Source organism: Haliotis rubra, unplaced genomic scaffold (assembly GCF_003918875.1).
Source record: "Haliotis rubra isolate DU_JTF1 unplaced genomic scaffold, ASM391887v1 Scf23, whole genome shotgun sequence".
In the NCBI taxonomy this organism is placed as follows: Eukaryota; Metazoa; Mollusca; class Gastropoda; order Lepetellida; family Haliotidae; genus Haliotis; species Haliotis rubra.
The window spans coordinates 1,264,655-1,283,321 of NW_025766336.1; the positions used below are offsets into that span (position 1 = coordinate 1,264,655).

The window sequence follows — 18,667 nt, forward strand, 5'->3', positions numbered from 1 at the left end:
AAACTGGTTGCTTGTCTTAATGACACGTGACCTATGGCAGAGATCGTCCTCACAAGAAGTTGTGGTGCTGTATTCTAAAGGTGCCTCGGGTTAGGTTTAGAGTTAGGATTATGGTTGGGGGAACGGAAGGAACTCTTTCCCTAAATTATGCTGATGGTCAAGGCATGGGAGTAGCAACCACTGGACCTGTGGCTGTGGGAAGGTGTCCTGATGATATACCATTAACAGACTAAGTTATCCAACAGACAGTGACTGAGGGTAATTCAGCCTGTGGTGTTAAGTAAAAACCTCAATTCAAATCATCCTTCAGTCTATATTGTAAGACATGATGAAATAGGTAACTGTTTTACTTCATCGCACAGTTTAACTTCATTACACAGACTCTGTGTACAGAGCACACACATTGAAAGGTCATGACAGTGGGCTCACGGTATTTGTACTAATTAAACTTGGTAGTCGAACTGGACAGCTGAGCATCAACATGATCAAGCTGTCAAGTTTGGAAACACGTCTGCTTCGTTTTTTTGTCTACATCTTGAACAATGTAAGACTACCAGTAAAGATGTGTAAACAAAACACATGCAAAATGTGTAAACAAACACGTGTCAAAGTGGCAGAAATAACACCTATATTGATATCATAATATAAACATACCTTTTAATTTGTCGTAGTCGTTCCTCTTCATTCTCCACATAGTTTTTCAGGGTGACAGCAATGTCTCTTTCTGCGTAAAGTGCAGTTTGTAGATGCGCCATGGAAGTAAAGAGTTCACATCTTCCAACATTTGCCACGCAAGCAATCAGCAGAAAACCCAGAACAATCTCCGAGAACGAGCCCTGCATCTTGGGATAATCTGAATCTTTAAGGTTCGAGTTCCACACCAGTGAAACTTTTGGAAGATTGAAGGAAGTGTTTGTAAAATATTGCGCTCCTCTTACAAAAATCAGCTGATCGCAGACCTGGTTTGTCTTAAGAATGGTTTTCTGTGGGTGCCAGCGTCCCAAGACCTTGGTACACGTTGCGGAGGAGCTGCCTACGTGCCTCTAGAATGGTACACACTCCGGATATAACCCCCACAAGCGTGTATGAGGTTAGAACAGCCATATCAAATTTCGAGCAAGCAGGGTTCTCCCCTTGTCGGAATTTCTTGGGCCAGTCTATTTCTGTGATAGGGGTGACAGCAAATATCGGCGAGTAGAACAATGTCATTTCTTTGATACATTACAAACTAAAAATGTATAAAAGTGCAGATACTGTTATTTTATACATCGTTAAAACTATTGTTATAAATAGCTACACCGTAGTTATATATTATTTAAAAACATACTGCCAAACACACCTTCACTTTCAAGGGACCGAGGGAGTTTCCATAAATATCCACACATAATATATTCAGAACGACTTCCTAGATCTTAAAAGCGTAGAAATGCTTCTGGCGTTTCAGTGTAAGTTAGGACAATTAAAAATCAATAAAACATACTGTTGACACAGTAAATCAGGGACTTATATCACAGTCGTCGTTATCATCAATATTATTACAATTAAATCTCTTATAATCATCGCTGTTGTAAATATCAGTAATACGGGCGTTATATATTATATGCAGATACTTAACCTTGTAGCTAAATTCATTAAGGTTACCTAATCGGTGACAGCAGAGGTCGTTAATGACTCACACAATATATGACACCTGCACCTGTTAAGGTGTCCAATGAGCCAGAACACAACTTGTGAACAAATTGTGAGACTACGCAGTTATTGCAAAGCTACAGGTGTATTTGTAGGGCATGAAGCAACAGCTGTTGAGTGTAGAGATAGTACTGGGTATGACGTCAATATATGTTCAGTGTAAATATCAAGTTACTTCTACATGCAAAAAGCACTGATTTTTATTAATTAATTAATTAATCGTTAACAAACGTTACTTGCAGTTTAAAATACATCTTGTTTGTTGATAACAGAAATTCTTTATATTGTTGTTGTTGTTTTAAGACGAGATTGAAAAATGATAGGAATATGATGTTGATTAAACGTATTGGTGAATTTATTACCGTATAACTTTTCGGAGTCATAATCGGAATCATTGCTTTTTTAAAAAAAATCAAAGCAAAATTGACTTTCCTCAGCATTTATATATATCTTTAACAAACAACTAGTGTTTGTTAAGGTAAGACAAGTACCCTGAATTTTATCTTACAGTAAGAATTAACATATATAGCTTATAAGACCTCTGGTCTCACATAGCGGTAAATTCCCCGGGAAAGGCTTCAAGCACGACACGTACCAACAAAGGTAAACATAATTAGATATTATGATAACGCCATGATAACGATTTGAAGATAGCAGTTAGAGACAGAATACATATGGAACACGTGACATCAACAGTAAAATGTTTCTGGCATTGGCTGCAACAGGATCACCAAGCATGCCACAGCTGTGTCACCCCCGTCAGAAGCTCGTGGAAGGTTGACATCATAACTAGTGTTTGGAAAGTAGCATCTCCACATGGGCAAATTTGCATTGTATCAAATGGACAGAACCATTATTCTTATGGCGATCTTAACTGACCTTTCATTTGACTAAAAGTTTGTTGTCTACATGTATTAAGGCGGCAACGAACGCATATGGACATGGTGCCTTTATTTACAATATCAGCATGAAACGTGTCGGCGATGTTAATCTTATTTTACTGTTGTTATTAATAAACAGCTCTGTCGTCCCCTCTGCAGTTAGTACACGCAACCAAATTTATCACGTGACATGAATCACATGTCCCACCAGTTCAAAATGGCGACTGATTCAATGAAGAGGTGTATTTGTGTGCTCTCTATATGCTGTAGTGTCTTGGGTGTTGTTTCTTCAAGTTCTGTTCGAAATGACGTCACTAATTACCTTATCGGGACGGGAATCGGTGACATCACCGGGCCAGCGGCTGAAGTGAACATGGTATTACTCTCTTTCCCAAGATTGCAACATTTTTTACTTCCCTAAAATCATGAAGTTTCTCACAGTGTATGTATACGCGATGCTTGCATTCAATCAGTAATAAACGTCTTGTTCAGAAAATACAGGTACAGAAGCTAAAAAGGTCTTTGGAATATGGGAATGTTCTATTAAAGAGTAATTTACATTTTAAATGCTAAGAATTGTTACCTTATCTGGGGTATACGACTTTTATGTAACTGTGTGAGGGTGTATTTATTTCAACAGTAACATTTAACAACTGTCATGCCAGAATTACTTCATCAAACATATTACTGAACTAATATTGTTAGTTCAGTAATATGTTTTCTTGGCCATAATTATTTAACAACAATGAATGTAACGCTTGAACTCTTATTATTTTAATCTGTACAGATGGGTTATGCGAATCCTTCACAAACAAGCAATGGCATTCATCTGCGCCAGTATAGTCGAGCGTTTGTGTTTGCTGACAGTGGCAACAAGACTCGGACTGTATTTGTGAGCACTGATTCTTGCATGGTATCTGAAGATGTCAAACTGGAGGTAAGACAGTAAAGTCTGTGAAATTGGCAGTGTTGTTCAATGGGTTATAGCTAAAACGGCACCACAGCAGAACGGCACCAAATTTGTGTGGCGAAAACGGCACCATATTGGCCAAAACGGGTACTGATTTCTGGGCTCAAACGACACCATATATAAAACAAAGTATGACGTTGACTCATGTTTTATTTCATTTCATTATAACATCAGCAAGATTATATCAACATATGAGTCATTCTCAAAATCCGTGCATATTTATGTCAGATGTTTGTATCCGACAAACTTAAGTCAAAATCAAACCAAAAAAATTATGGTAACCAACTTATCACAATATTTTTTTACACTTTACAGTAACAAAAGTAGGGAAACTATATTTTTATATTAACTTTACACCACCCAATTTTACTCAATGTTCATGTGTCACAACTCCAGTGGCTGATGTCACAGATGTGGCATTTGAATTTTTTTGTCTTTTTCATAAGCAATAAATATACTATTTCAAAACTCCATGTTATATTGTAAAACTAGATATTTTAATATATATGTACATGAAATAAATATTATCTTTGGATTTTTTCTTTTCAAAATGATGTTACAAATTTCGTAACGGCAGTGACACAATTTCAGGAAATGTCTAATAAAAATGGTAAAATATGAAAAATGAAACATCATTAAGCTTGCATAATATATGTTATGTATATTCAGAAAAATTATTATGTTATGTATACCCAAAAAAGAAAAAAAATCTCCATAAAACCAAAAAACTAACAAACAATGGGTTGTTGTTATTTGCTTTATTTAACGTCGCACGCACAACTAAGGTATTTCGGCGACGGTAAACAATGGGTACATTTGTGTGTTTTAAAAACAATTTCATTTTGACACTGAGTTTGACACTGGGCGATTTCAGTTGAGTAAATGTACTTAAAACATCAAAGGTTGCGATGTTTTCACGCTAAATTGGGATGCCCTTTCCAATCACTGTCGGCACAGTAGATGTATTTACTATCTAAACATTCTGCAATCCGATTGTCAGCTATGGGATGCCCACTTCCAATCACTGTCGGCACAGTAGATATATTTGGTTTAAGCACATTTTTATTTCACAAAGAAACCTGGATAGGCTTAACAAGCCTAGTGGCTTATATAGATGCAACTCCATTACATTGTTCCAATAGCTGGATACATAATTGAAATAATTTGACAACAAAAGAAAAATACTGTGACAAAATAACAGATAAATGATTGAATAATAAATATGTTCGGTATAGTGTTGGATATGCCTAGCAACGAAATGAGCAGCCGCAGAAAAATCAAATATATAAAACTTGCCTTACATTGAATATATAATGAGATTTGATAATTACTGTAAGCGGTTACTTTTAGAAATGAACTGTTGTAATGAGTTCAGAATATCACTAATAGTTGAGTTATTCAATGCGCCCGTTACCGTTATAAAGTAGTTTTCACATCGTATCCTTGAATATAAAAATACATCCTTGTTCTTAAATTTTGATAGTTCCGACATAATAGTAGATGTATTTATTATCTGCAATCCGATTATCTTATAACAAACTAGTTTTCCCCATAAGATTTTAGTTTGTGCCGTTTTCGCCATAAGATTTGAAGCCGTTTTCGCCAAGTCGAGGTTCCGTTATGTCCAAATGGTGCCGTTTTCGCCAGGTGCCGTTTTGCTGTGGTTCCGTTTTAGCCTGTACCCTGTTCAATAGCATTTGACATGTTTGTCATTCTATTGGTTAGTTTTTGTCAAATGGGGGATGATGTCTTCATTTACACACTAAGTGAACAGTTCCATAAAATGCTATATGATAGTCTGACTCCAGCTTTTTAAACAGAAATGTGAATTGCCTGGTGATATGCTTCATCTTTACCAGGGAAATTCGAGAAAGTCACAAAATTTATGTTAAAATAGTTCCAGTTTCAGTCAGTGAAGTGGAGCTCTTTTCTCTTTTTAAATTTTATTGTTAAAATGTGAATAAAGACATTTGCCATAGCTTTTTCATAAGTGCTTATCATTATTGTTGCCATTCAGCATAAAATAGCTCATTTTCAAAGAGGTTTTATCCAAGCAGTTAGACTGTCATACTGGAGACAAAATACAGCTCCTTCTTGTGGGCCACAGATCCGGGTTAGAATTTACTTCAGTAACCCATGCTTGTCGTATGAGGTGACTAACAGGGTCGAGTGTTCAGGCTTGCTGAATTCGTTGACACATGTCATTGTATCCCAATTGCGTAGATCACTGCTTATGCTGTTGACCACTGGATTGTCTGGTCCAGACTCGATAATTTACAGACCACTGCCATATAGCTTGAGTATTGCAGAGAGTGGCATTAAACAACAAACCAATCAACAAACCGTTGGGACACAGGTTGCCCATTAAATTATGAATGTGGTTTCGAAAAGTGGTTTCACCCTAATTGTTTTTATCCCCTGGCATGTAATGCGGGGGGATATAGTCGACGCCTCGTCCATCCGGAGCACAAATTGAAAATCGCTCAATATCTTTAAGCACAAGTTGGCAGATATATGAGACAGATGTTGAAGTGGTGCCTTTTGCTATTTGCAGATTTTTGTCATTTTTATTTTTCTCGGTTTCCATGGAAACGATATGGACTTAGTCTAAAAAATAAAATCACGCTGGACTTTAAAGGAGAATACGAGTGAATGCAATAATTTGCTGGGTGAAAGATAAAGTCATCAGAATCATATTCCCAAAATTTCAATTAAAAATTATGTATAATTATGTTTTAATCGCGAAAACAGTTTCTGTAAATCTCAGCTTCGGCCATTATGCATATTTCGCTGGAACCCACCTGACCTTTCCACTCGTGACGACAAATGTGCCTGGAGTCCGCCATATTGCCAAATACCAAGCGCTACTGTAGTACAAATCGTGTTGTTTCTGTCTTTTTTTAAATGGTATAATGGTGTATTGCGTTGCCTGGGGATGCACAGAATCATCGAACATGGGAAAGAACCACCATTTCTTCCGTTTTCCAAGTGAAATGACAGATTTTGGCAGGAGAAATGCGCCAATCATTCCGAGTCTGACGCATATGAAAGAGACATGCATGCATGGGGTATGGAAATCCCCTAGCTAGGCTGAAGAAGGAAAAAGTACCCACGAGATTCATTTATACTCCATCATTCCCTGTAACAACTTACTGTCAGTGGTATTTTGAACATAAATTAAATCAAGTCCGATTGCCAGTCGAATTGCCCCCGCTACAAAATGACCCAGCAAATTTGGTCAAATTGCCCCAGTGGGGTAGTCAAAATGCCCCAATTTATTTAAAATGAATAAATATAGGCCATAAATGCATAGTTTTGTCAACTTTGATATTATGTTCTTCATATAAAAGTATATACATAGTTATGAGTTTACTAATGAAACATTTACCAGAAATATTACTTCCTAATAACTTTTATATGAAGAACATAATATCATAATAAAAACTATGCATTTACAGCATATATTCAATCATTATAAATAAATTTGAACAAATTAGAATGAATGACCAAATTTGCTGGGGCATTTTGGGCAGTTCGACTGGTTCGACTGGTATATATTATCAAAATCAGTAAGAGATTTCACCTGAGCCTGAAAATATTTCGCTATAACCTTCTTTTCGGATTGGAGCCCTAAATGATGCAGTCAACACAGAACATTGCGAATACAACGGCAAATCATGAAGTACTTGTTGCTTTCATTGTTTTCCATTTTGTCCAATTACGCACGTCGTCATCACACTATTTGTCAGTAGTGTGTGCCGTGAAAGTTGTTCTGTATTCTCATTGGCTGACAGGATGTCATTCTAAGGCTTTGACCGAGTACCATAACTATTTCCATAACCAAACAATGGGGAAACATACGTGGTCCTGACTAGTATTTTATAATTCACCAGTTTTCGGGGAATAACTTATCTGCGTCGCGAATATTATCTCTGCTCGACCAGGCTGGGATCTTGTATCGAGACTTGATACGTTATAATTATTAATGAGAACTAGGATCCTAATTTTTTTCAACAAAATAATTCCAGTGTACTTTTTGAAGCAGATAATTTTATTTTCCCGCGTCTGAAGCATAATTATTTTGTTTTTAAATCCCAGACACCCTACAGTCACCCATTTGACAATAAATGAAATGTAATCACATGTTTTTTAAAATAAATCTTAGTGACTGGTCATATATTTATAGGGGTGAGTTTGCTGGCTGGAACTGTATGACATTTTGCTGACAAATAGTAATCTTGTTAAATGATATGGTCTATTTTTAAATTTATTTTGACCTCAAGCGGTGCCACCGTTTCGCTTGATTCTTCTTCTTCATCTTCAGTGGAAGGTTGTCTTGCAAGATGTAAAATCGGATCGTATTGATACGGTCTAACATCCATTTCAGAAATGACATCAGGAACATCTTTTACTGCTTCAGCATCCACGGACACTGTTAAGTTGTGAGGTAAAATCAAAGAGGAAGCCATCAGCAACAGGCACTTATGAGGTCAAGTCATGTGATACCCCCTCTGCTCATTAACTGTCGGGTGTTTCCGTAATAGGCGGAAATACGAGTACTTTTTTGTGTTTTTATTGCTATTTTACAAACTTTTTGTTCAATTTTAATCATGGAATGTGACTTTTAGAATATCCTTTACAATATATCAAAAGTTTTGTTTTCGTTCGTATTCTCCTTTAAGTAACTGTCAGATGATTTGTTCTTTCAAATATGTAGGGGCCAGGGGGATATGTCATCTTCTGATGACTCTTGTCTAGGTTTGTTATCACTATATCTGTGATCACAGGTTTCACCGAAGTGGTGGAAGCCTGACACCAACATTGTTAGAGAATTTTCTTCCACATTAGGCTGAAACACAATGATATAACTGAAATATTGTAAAGATAAGCATTAAACCAAACTTGCTCACTCTGCTCCTCACAGTGAAAACTCGCTTAGTTTAGCTGAACTTTGCGATTGACAGAATTACACTCTGTACTAATCCACACTCTACTCTGGCTCTGTTTGTGATATATTCTGTAGTGATATTTCCTGTCTTGTTATCAGTGGAGACCCTGAAAACAATGTTATCTGTTTGTCTGGGTCTAGCCCCCACAGATAATATATGTCTCCCTCTCCTAGATACCCAACTATGTTGTAGTATTGTCACTGCCAGGAACCTGACTTTGAGTGAGGGTAGAGTCGCACTTGTTTGTCATGCTGGTTTATCTTTTCAAGTTGCCTTTCAAAAGTAAATTTATGCATGTAAACCATGACAAATTATGTCAATAAATTCAATTTTATCTTGATCTTTGGTAGGCTGTCTGGATTCCAGCCAAGATTATCAGTGTACTGTGTTTGTGTATCATGATTAGCTGCTTTACAGGACTGTCCAACATAACGCCCTGAAATTAGATAAAAGTCAAACTTTTGACAATTTGTTTATGATGATTCTGTTAAACAATGACATGATATGAGATGCATAATTTTATCACCTATTGTTGTAAGAAATGGTTAATATCTGCAGGGGTGGAAATAACTTTAAAATTGCTAGTGTACTCCAGTACAGTGGCACACGTAAAATCACTTGCCCTGATAATTTTTCCACTATACCGGCCGTTTTCTTGTTGATTTTGTAAATAAACAACATAATTAACATTGGAATATCAACTGGACACCGGTACAGTGTGATATACAAATTTGCTTGCCTGACAGAAAAAAACACTGGACTCGGGCGTCGGGCAATGGGTTATTTCCACCCCTGATCTGTGTGAACATGTTTATTCTAACCAGAAACTATGGCATCTATCTATATAGATCATTGAGGTCAATAACTGTTCACCAAATATCAATAAATTATAGATAAATATCACAGAAGAAACTTGGAACAAATGTGCAAAGAAAGCCTGGAAGATATCAACATATTTCATGTGTGTAGTGATGGCATGTTAATGCATAAGTAAATGGCAGAAACAGAGGTAATATGTAGGTAGTCATCAATATAGCCATTGCTCTGTATATTTTTTACTGTATTTCATCACAATAGTTTATGTAAGATGTCATTGATGACACGATTTTCATATAGATAATCATTAATAATTCTTCTTATCAATGGTTGTTCTGATTGTCAATTAAATTTAGGGCGCCCTACCAGAAACAGTCACTTATCTTGCGATATAGTTTCAGAGTTCTCCTCCCATGATAATGTAACCTATGAGTTTGTTTTTCATTCTTTAGTAGCAGTAGTAACTATTTGGTTGAAAGTTTAGTGTATTTTCTTCAGCTACATTGACATTTTGGTCAAACGTTTTGTAACTCAGCCAACGGAAGATATAACATGTTACCAATATGAAATCCTTAAGCCTGTGTATATCTTTGTGTAAGATCTTGGTGTAAACCATTAAATTAATCTGTTCTTCAGACTTCAGAAGTTGACATTATAGACTTTTGTTTTTAATCTTAAGTATATCATCACAGATTCTTCTGGCTGAGATTGAATGTAAGAAGCAATTGATAATACTGTCAAAAAGACTGAATTTTGTGAAATCAAGTATAAGTTATATAATGATAAAATGATTTTCTGTAATGTAATTTTTTGTTTATTTGTCAAATTAAGAATAAGTTTAGAATTAACGGAAAATTAGTTGTTAATCTATATTATCTTCAATTGCTAGTCATAGATAAAGTCCTCAATGTGTTTGACTGATCCTTGTTCAAATAGTATTTTGATATTTTTTTAATTTATTAATTTCCTTTAATGTTCATTATGTTCATTTCAAAACTACGCCTGTAAGTTCCTGTAAGTCTTCTTTTTCCTCATCAGTTCAGTGTTCCATGTGTCAGGTTTTTATAATGGAAATATTTGTTCAATTAATTTATCACTAAGTTCGGAAGTTTTGGGACAAACATTGTACTCCAAGAACACCTAGATAAGTCCCAGGTATGGGAACAGATCAAACCAATTCCCAATTCAGTTAAACAACACTGGAAGGAGGAGTTCATAGAAACAGGAAAACTCACTCCTGATTTCTGGTTGTCAAGGACAGGTTTCAGCTTATAAGGCTACTGCCTTAAATGTACTTTGTGACCTATATATATATCTGGGTTCCTTCTGAGTGTAAGATTTCTGCATGTCCTCTTATCGATGCCTCATTGATTTTTCCGTCACAAGGGATAAATATTTCAATGTCAAAACATTGAAGGAACTTTTTTATAATGTTAATTACCATTTTATCATTCAATATTTAAAAGAGATAGAATTGATTGACAAATTTTGATTAATATGTTTTGTAAATAGATGTACTTTTATGATTGGTAGTTTGGATTAGTAACTGAGATTGTTAGTGGCTGTATCCTCAAAGGGGGTTAAAGTACTGTAAAAATATTGTCCTCCTGAGAGGATACGTAAGTCCCAAAACATTCAAGCTAAATTTAAACCTACCACATTATTTAATCGTAGGATATATGTTATTCTAACTTATGGCTAGAGTTGTCTGCAATCGTTAACACCTGAAGGGATGGTGTAAATCCAACTAGGATCCATGCAGGTAGCAAAGGCACTGTAAGTCCCCATGGTTCCAGGTATGGTGATCAATCTTCAGTTGTTGGAGATATATAGCCCATTTTTATATTGTATTGTCCTTATATGAAATCCAATTTTAGAGAGAGATGCCAGTTTTAATTCTTGATACTGTGATAATCTAGTTGGTTTTACTGTCCTTTGTTGACAGGTTTTTATAATTTACATGTATTTATGGTGAATTTAAAACTTGTTTTAGTCACGATATGGCTGAAATATTGCCAATGTGACTTTACATCTTAACTCACTCACTCATTTATGGATTTCTCAAATAATTTCTATAGGCAGGGTTTAGCATGTCTGGTAGAAGATAGAATCAACTTATCCAAAATGACCAAATATCTCATTTTCTGATCTATAGAGATTATTATTAACCTCTTGTGTTTCCATATCATTAATATCATATATTAGGAATAAAATTGTATTATCTTGTGTTTCCAACCTTTGGCGATATATTAGGAATAAAAATTGTATTATCTGCGAAACACAAACACGAGGTTAATAATCTCTTTATCATATAATGTCATTCTTAAAATTACTCTAAAAAAAGAAACAAATCGTACATGAATTTATATGAAGAGAATCAAGCATTCGCGTAAGAATACTTAGCAGTACACCAAGGTGGAGGTCAATCATGACGGCGGCATATGGTTGTGACTAACAGTGCAAACAAAACTCATGCTTAAAATGAGATCTTTCTGTCTAAAAGGAACAACAAAACCGGGCAAGGTTTTCCTGGCAGTGTTTTTATTTTCATTGCGGGTAATCACCTCATCAATATCAGTTTCTGATACCTGACGGAATCGATTCGTCGTCTGCAATTGTGATCGATAGATCAAAATCCTTGGTTGGTACTTTTCTTAGACGATTGCCTTTCAGTGGTACCTCATAATCCGTACCTTCAATGTGAATGAAGTACTCCATTTCATGTTTTCCAAAGTCAATTACTGCAGTAACGACTCCAGAACCTCAGTCATCAATTCTTACAGAATCACCAATTTTGAGAATGGGGGCAGCCATGTTTGTTTACTAACAATGTAAACTCGTGACGACGTCATCAATGAAATGTTAAATGTTTTAGGATTCACATGGCGTGTATGGATTGACGTAATTTGCATAGTTATCAGATTTGGATACCAGGTTTATCAGATTGCTTTATTGCACCGATAACAATCTCCATTAGATGATAATAGTATTTTACGAAATTGAATTATCATTTCTGCATCAGCAGGTTGGTTACATAAGGATATGGATGATAGAAAATATTCATTGACACTGAAAGAACTTGAATTGGAAATGTTCATATCATATTCATATGTCATAGCACAGAATTCCCATCATACCATTGGATATTCCATGATCTACACAAAATATTACATCCAAATTCATCTGCAGTGCAAAGTAGAATCAACACTGAAAATGGTTTTAGAATTGGTTTCTGATATCCAAATTCCATTTTGAAATTAAGAATATCTCTGGTTATGATCACATACATATGTTGGTTGGAGATTCAAATGTATTGTGGAGGATATGATAAATTCCACTTAGCATGGCTGCCACTGCCTCACAAACCTGATCTTCTATAACTGGGACAACTTGTAATTTAGTATCAGGAATTTTCATCTGATGAGAGACCTCAGATAATGAAAGCTGTTATGACTATATTCATGCAGTTTTACCTTGTCCTACAGAATAAGGGTTCAACGGAACCCTCACCTAATAATTTCAAGGGTCCTTACTAGAAATATGAGGGTTCCTGTGAACCAATGACATGGTGTACAATATTGGACTGCAGGATTTAATTATTAGTTTAATTACAACAGCCTTATATTTCTTTTCAAGAAATTGATACAATGAATATTATTGTATAATGTTTCCTAATCCGGATTCATATTATTTGCTTCTTTCCCCTTTCAGCCCGAGATAACCATGGAAACCGCTGTTTCTATGTTCCCTAAGAACAGTAAAAACATTTCACCCCAACGCACCTCCTCTCGCAGATGCACACCAGCGTCCCTGTGAATGTGTGGTGACTCGTCACTGTCCATTTTAGCCCAAAACAGGATGGAATGTTGTCTAAATCCAAACTAATCCTCATTTATGATAAGTCATCCATCAAAAGTAATGGTTGGATTTCCTTCATATACCCTTAAGACATCATAACCATGAATTATTTTTCAAAATTTGTAATTAATTAACCAATATGATCTTTGTGAAAGCATGTGGGTCACAAGAAAACATGCTCTATCTGTAAATTTAGAGTCTCCTACCATGACACACACCATACCTGCTCCTCATGCTTCAATTACAACTGCAATTTAAGTTCTAAATGTAGTTTCTGAGCCCCCTTAGGGGACAACGATTTTGCAAATTACATGTACTTATTTGCTGTACAACTCAAAAGTATGGACAAAAAAATGGAAGAGGAACCAAGAGGACAGATCAGATCATATGAGTTCCACCTCAGCAGGTCTCACATTACTACGACGCCAAGAATTATTATCCTCTTGTCAATGGTTGGACCTCTACATGAAGCCCTTATTATATCAACCCTGGGGGCACCCACCATCTATGATGGTTTCATACATTGAACTTGGTGTTCTAACAGTTGATGCAAAAGACTCCATTTAAGAGTCGTTTCTCAGGCATCCAAAAGGCAAAGGACAGGAGGTTCACGTCATCAAAAGGGAGTAAGACCTTCTCATTTTGTGAGCCACAAAAAAATTCAAGGAGACAGTCCAGCAGAGGCAGGACTTTCAGAGATTACCGTTTTCGTCGCTGAAGGTCAGGTTGTGAACAATTGGTGCAATTTAATTCCAAGTCGTTCCCATACTGTAGTTCGAAGGCTGATAACGTATTGGCAGAATTGGGACATCTTACAAAACCGTATCAGATTTTCTAAAAGAAGGCTACAAGATAAAATTACAGGAAGTACCTCCTTTAACTGTAAACCCTTCAAGGCTACAATATTCAGAGAATCTGCTACCAAAGTTGTCAGAAGCAGTAGATTCACATCTCATCGAGGATGCAGTAGAGATCATTCAACCAGAAGATTTGACTCCGGGTTTTTACTCACCATTTTTTTTTTATACCCAAAAGGAATTCAAAGGAGAAGTGCCAATTGATACACAACATGAAAAAGTTCAACAAGGAGTATCTTCAAAAACCAAAAAAATTCAAGATGCTCCATCTACCAAATCTGAGGCGCTTAATAAAAGCAAGTGATTAACGTGCAAGCATAGATCTTCAAGATGCATATCTACACATACCCATTCATCAGAGATCCAGATGTTCCTACGATTCTTTTATCAAGGCCAGCACTACCAATGGAAATTTCTTCCCTTTGGAATATCTACAGCCCAATGGTTGTTTTCACGTGTGACAAAAGCCCATGCATAGTGACTTACCTTCACAAGAATGGGAAGATCTACAATATCTGGGAATCAGATTCCTTACAGTTGTTAACACAGGAATTGCATTAATTGCAAGTCTACCAGAGGATCAGATTCCTTACTGGACAAAAAGTTACCTACCACAGCTAGAATGTCAGAGATTCATGCCATCAGCTTAGGTCAAACAAGATTTGACACATGCGAACACGCTGCAGACCATCTTGGTCTCAGATGTGACTTTATAGCAAAGAACCAACGTCCAGGACAGCCTGACACAGTTTCACATCCCTGCTCTATCATCGGTACTTGGGGCAGAAGATACACAGAATTGATTTATCTTTGTGTCCTGTTAGAGCTTTGAGGGTTTATCTGAAGAGAACTTCCTTAAGAAGAAGGTAGTTTATTCCCTATATCGCCCAATATTTCAACAGAAGTCTCTAGAATGACTATCTTGTTCTGGATGGGAGCAGTGATTCTGAGAGCCTACAATGCAGCAGGACTGGATCCAGCAAGGGTCTCCAACCCACACGAAATCAGAGCAATAGCATCCACCCCAGCGCTACACGGCAACTGCTGGAAGTCAGATACTGTTTTCGCTAACCATTATCTCAGGGACTTCACCACACAAGATGTCGCGGATATACACTGTCCTATAACCAACAACTGAGAGTCCATGCCCCCTGGTTTTCTACGTAAATCAGAGCATGAGTGATATGATCTATTCTTAACATATGGATCGTCCCAAGACAAGCAGGAACTAGATTCCATCCGCGTCTTAAAATCCACGAAATCTTATGATGTACTTCTTTTTGAATAAAAAGAAGGTAGTACACCGTTCATCTACATCAAGAGGATTGAAGAGTTCCCAGGGGTTCAAATGAACAGTATTTATGAATCAGAATTAGGTGTCTGGCCCACCACCTTTCCAACGGATGCAAGCAAATAATATGAGTCGGGATAAGGAAAAATATGGAGGTTGTTTTTGGATAAAATGATATTTTATAGTTATCCTGACTCATAGATGCAATTCCCTCCCAACCATCCCAACTCTCCACTATTTTGGCATAAAAGCAACATTTTCGGCTTCAAAAATGGAGAGAATGACGAGTCACCGCACTTTCAGTTTCACGGGATTGCTGGTGCGTATGCGCGGGAAGAGGTGTGTTCGAGAGAGATGTTTTTGCTGTTCTTGGGGAACATAGAAACAGGTTTCCATGGTATCTCGGGCTGAAAGGGGAGAGAAGCAAATAATATGAGTCAAGATAAATGTAAAGTGTCATTTTCATCCAAAAGAATACATTATTATTCTGCATCCATGCTATGTATCTGTTTGTATGGCATATACATTTCTGTAATGTATAACATCTGCTGGTACACAGGTAGTAAAGAGGCTTAGCAGTGAGTATGGGAGCTTGTACACAGAGAGGAACCTGTGCATCAGCGGCACACACACACATTCTGGACCAGGAGGCTTCCACCAGTACCTGCTGTTTGAGATTACCTCCCTTGGATTTGTCAACCAGTCCTTCACAGCTCTGGTAGATGGCATTGTTGATGTAAGTATTTCTCTTTAACTGAGGTTATGAATGTTCAAGTGTGTAGATCCTTTATACATGCAGTTTTCAGTGATCCAGTGGAATACCTGCTACAGAAGAATACTCAGTCAGTTAGAACATCTAGACAGCTGCAGAACATCAGCTCTACCAATTTTATAAGTTATTTACATTTTTATATTACAAATATTTCACCATTGTTTCTTCTTACTTGAAATAATTGAATGGAAGAAAACATGTTTTTTGCTTGTTATCCTGCTAGATGGAACAACAGTTCCTGGTTATACTGAACATTTGTTGTACTGAGCAGACTAGATGAAAAATGTGGTAGATGTGTTTGTTCAATCCCTGTATTTCATCAGAGACCATATAATAAATGTATTATATGGTTTCTGATTCCATGTGTCTCCAGTTCTCATACATGTAATACTATGTAGCACTGGAGACCTTTCCTGACCCACAATCTCAAAACACTGGCTACCTTTCCTGTGGTTTCCTGTTCCCCTTCGTTGACTATGTGACCTGGATCCGGTTGTATCATTGCTTCATTAACTAATGTCAACATTAAACCCTAATGATACATTAAATCCTTAATGCATCATTAGTTAATGGCATCATTAAAAACGGTTGTATCAAACACTTATTAGCGTATCATTATCTAATGACGTCCTAATGTAAATATTGTCATTAAATCCGGGGATTCCCCTAATCTTTTCCCACAATTCCGTGCTGTAAACATGTAAGTGTTACTCTCAGTCGTCTGTCAAAATGGCATCTTTAGGGCTAAACCTCGCAACAAAAACAAACATTTCGACTGCTGTGAAGAAACACGTCTAAATAATTCTGAAGCGTCGCCGATAAACCTAGAATCGGTTGGGATGTTTTGGAAAATACCACGAACACCTGACGCAGCGAAGTGAGCTTTCCATCATATTGGATAGTGTTTACAAAATCAAGTTTCGCTAAGGCCAGTCATAGGGCGCCTATTACATCATGTATATTTCATATTCAGTTGTGACAAATGCATCGCTGAATTCCTCATACATTTTAGAATCAAATTCCAAATGGTCTTTGTCACTAAAACCAAGTGTCTAAGAAAAAGCGAAACATATTGGGTGTGAAAGCGGGGCGTTGTGCTCATTACACAGCTTGCTAGAAATATAAACAAAGCAAAAATCAGATTTTATACTGTGCAGCATTTTACGCAATTTTTAGACATCAGTTAGTCTATTAAGTAGCATGCATGAGCTCAATATTTTTAGAATATGCACGGAAAGAGTATCGTTAGCAAGAACTAGAAAACTTAAAACAGATACAATACTGAAATTTGATATATTCATACTAAAGTTCTGTGCAGCGTGGCCATGCATGCGAGGCATAAAATAATGGAGAAACGCATAGGCAATTATCGGCATTTCTGACTTTTTCAATGAAAACAATAAAACAAACAACCATACGCAGATAGTCAGAATGTTTCCGATTACTTACATCATACATTTATGGACAAAGGTTCCCTCGCCAAAATCGTTGGCACCCATATCCACGAAGCCGCCATTTCATGAGAAATCGGTCATCGGTAGTGATGTCATACATCAACATTGTTGGACATATGTGGCAATTTCTTTGAGGTGAAGGTCGGTTGAATAAGAGTAAACACAATCACACGTTCCTGCGGATTACACTTGTATTATTAATGTATACTTTGCATATCGTTCACATATGGTTTCATGAAACTAATTTCATTATCAACATTTAGTATTTTAAACCTAAGTAAAACTGACGTAATAAATAAAAATTATATATTTATTTCATGAAATGTATATATATGCACCGTTATTAAAGGATATGTTTTGTTCATTGAATTTGTTTATGTTTTGTTATAGACAAAACAATGGCGTATAATCATTGGCCAGGTGCGTTTGTCACAAATATTTTGAGTATCATTGTTTTCGATAATTCCGTGAACAAAACATCACGAAAATATTGTGTCCTTATTCACAGCAAATTCTCGCCAAGTGATCTGAGTTACAATGACTTAGTATTAAGCATACGGTGTGAGGCCCCTTATCTTTATAAGCGTGTGACCTTTATGTAGCCATTTGACGTCATAGGGGAAAATCCATTTTCAACACATATTGCGAGTCACTTTTAAGATTGAGTGTATAGCGTTATACATAAAGCACACAAACTAATTTAATACATACCTATGTCATTCAGGTATCAGGTAGAATTTTGTTAAGCTGAACACTTTCCGTAAAGATGCCAAATTGAAAATATAGTAGCACAGTACTTTTATCAGTGCAGGATAAAAAGCAGAGAAATTTACTGTTTTTAGCGATAGCAAAATTAGGAGTAACATTCAGCAGTGTCTACTTTTCAAACTGAATTTATACCATGAGATACGACATTTAATACTCTACATTTCTGTGTAATTTTATAGCTGTAGGTGGATCCAGTGCGGCGCAAACGAAATTAGGCGCAATGTTAACTTTTCCAGGAAGTTTAATGACGCTCTAATGATACCCCAGGACCTTCATTAAGTTAATGACGCACTAATGACAACAGAGCATCATTAAAACATTAGTACAACAGAATTTAATGATACATTAGTAAATGAACGTTT

At 36.4% G+C, this 18,667-nt stretch overlaps 2 protein-coding genes across 3 annotated transcripts in view; one reads left to right on the plus strand and one right to left on the minus strand.

Moving 5' to 3' along the window:
- Window positions 1-1,159, minus strand: part of LOC124277962 (prolyl 4-hydroxylase subunit alpha-1-like) — a 46,209-nt gene extending 45,050 nt beyond the window's left edge. The window contains exon 1 of one of the 2 annotated variants that reach the window (XM_046713685.1): window positions 655-1,159. In XM_046713685.1, coding sequence (XP_046569641.1) covers window positions 655-842 — 188 coding nt within the window. In that variant the 5' untranslated portion in view covers window positions 843-1,159. The remainder of the gene's footprint in view (window positions 1-654) is intronic. The other variant, XM_046713684.1, reaches the window with a different exon arrangement.
- Window positions 1,160-2,782: 1,623 nt separating this feature from the next.
- The window catches only part of LOC124277903 (neutral ceramidase-like), a 53,434-nt gene continuing 37,549 nt past the window's right edge, over window positions 2,783-18,667 (plus strand). The window contains exons 1-3 of the mRNA XM_046713629.1: window positions 2,783-2,946; window positions 3,358-3,507; window positions 15,871-16,047. Of these exons, the coding sequence (XP_046569585.1) occupies window positions 2,788-2,946; window positions 3,358-3,507; window positions 15,871-16,047 (486 nt within the window). The 5' untranslated portion in view covers window positions 2,783-2,787. The remainder of the gene's footprint in view (window positions 2,947-3,357; window positions 3,508-15,870; window positions 16,048-18,667) is intronic.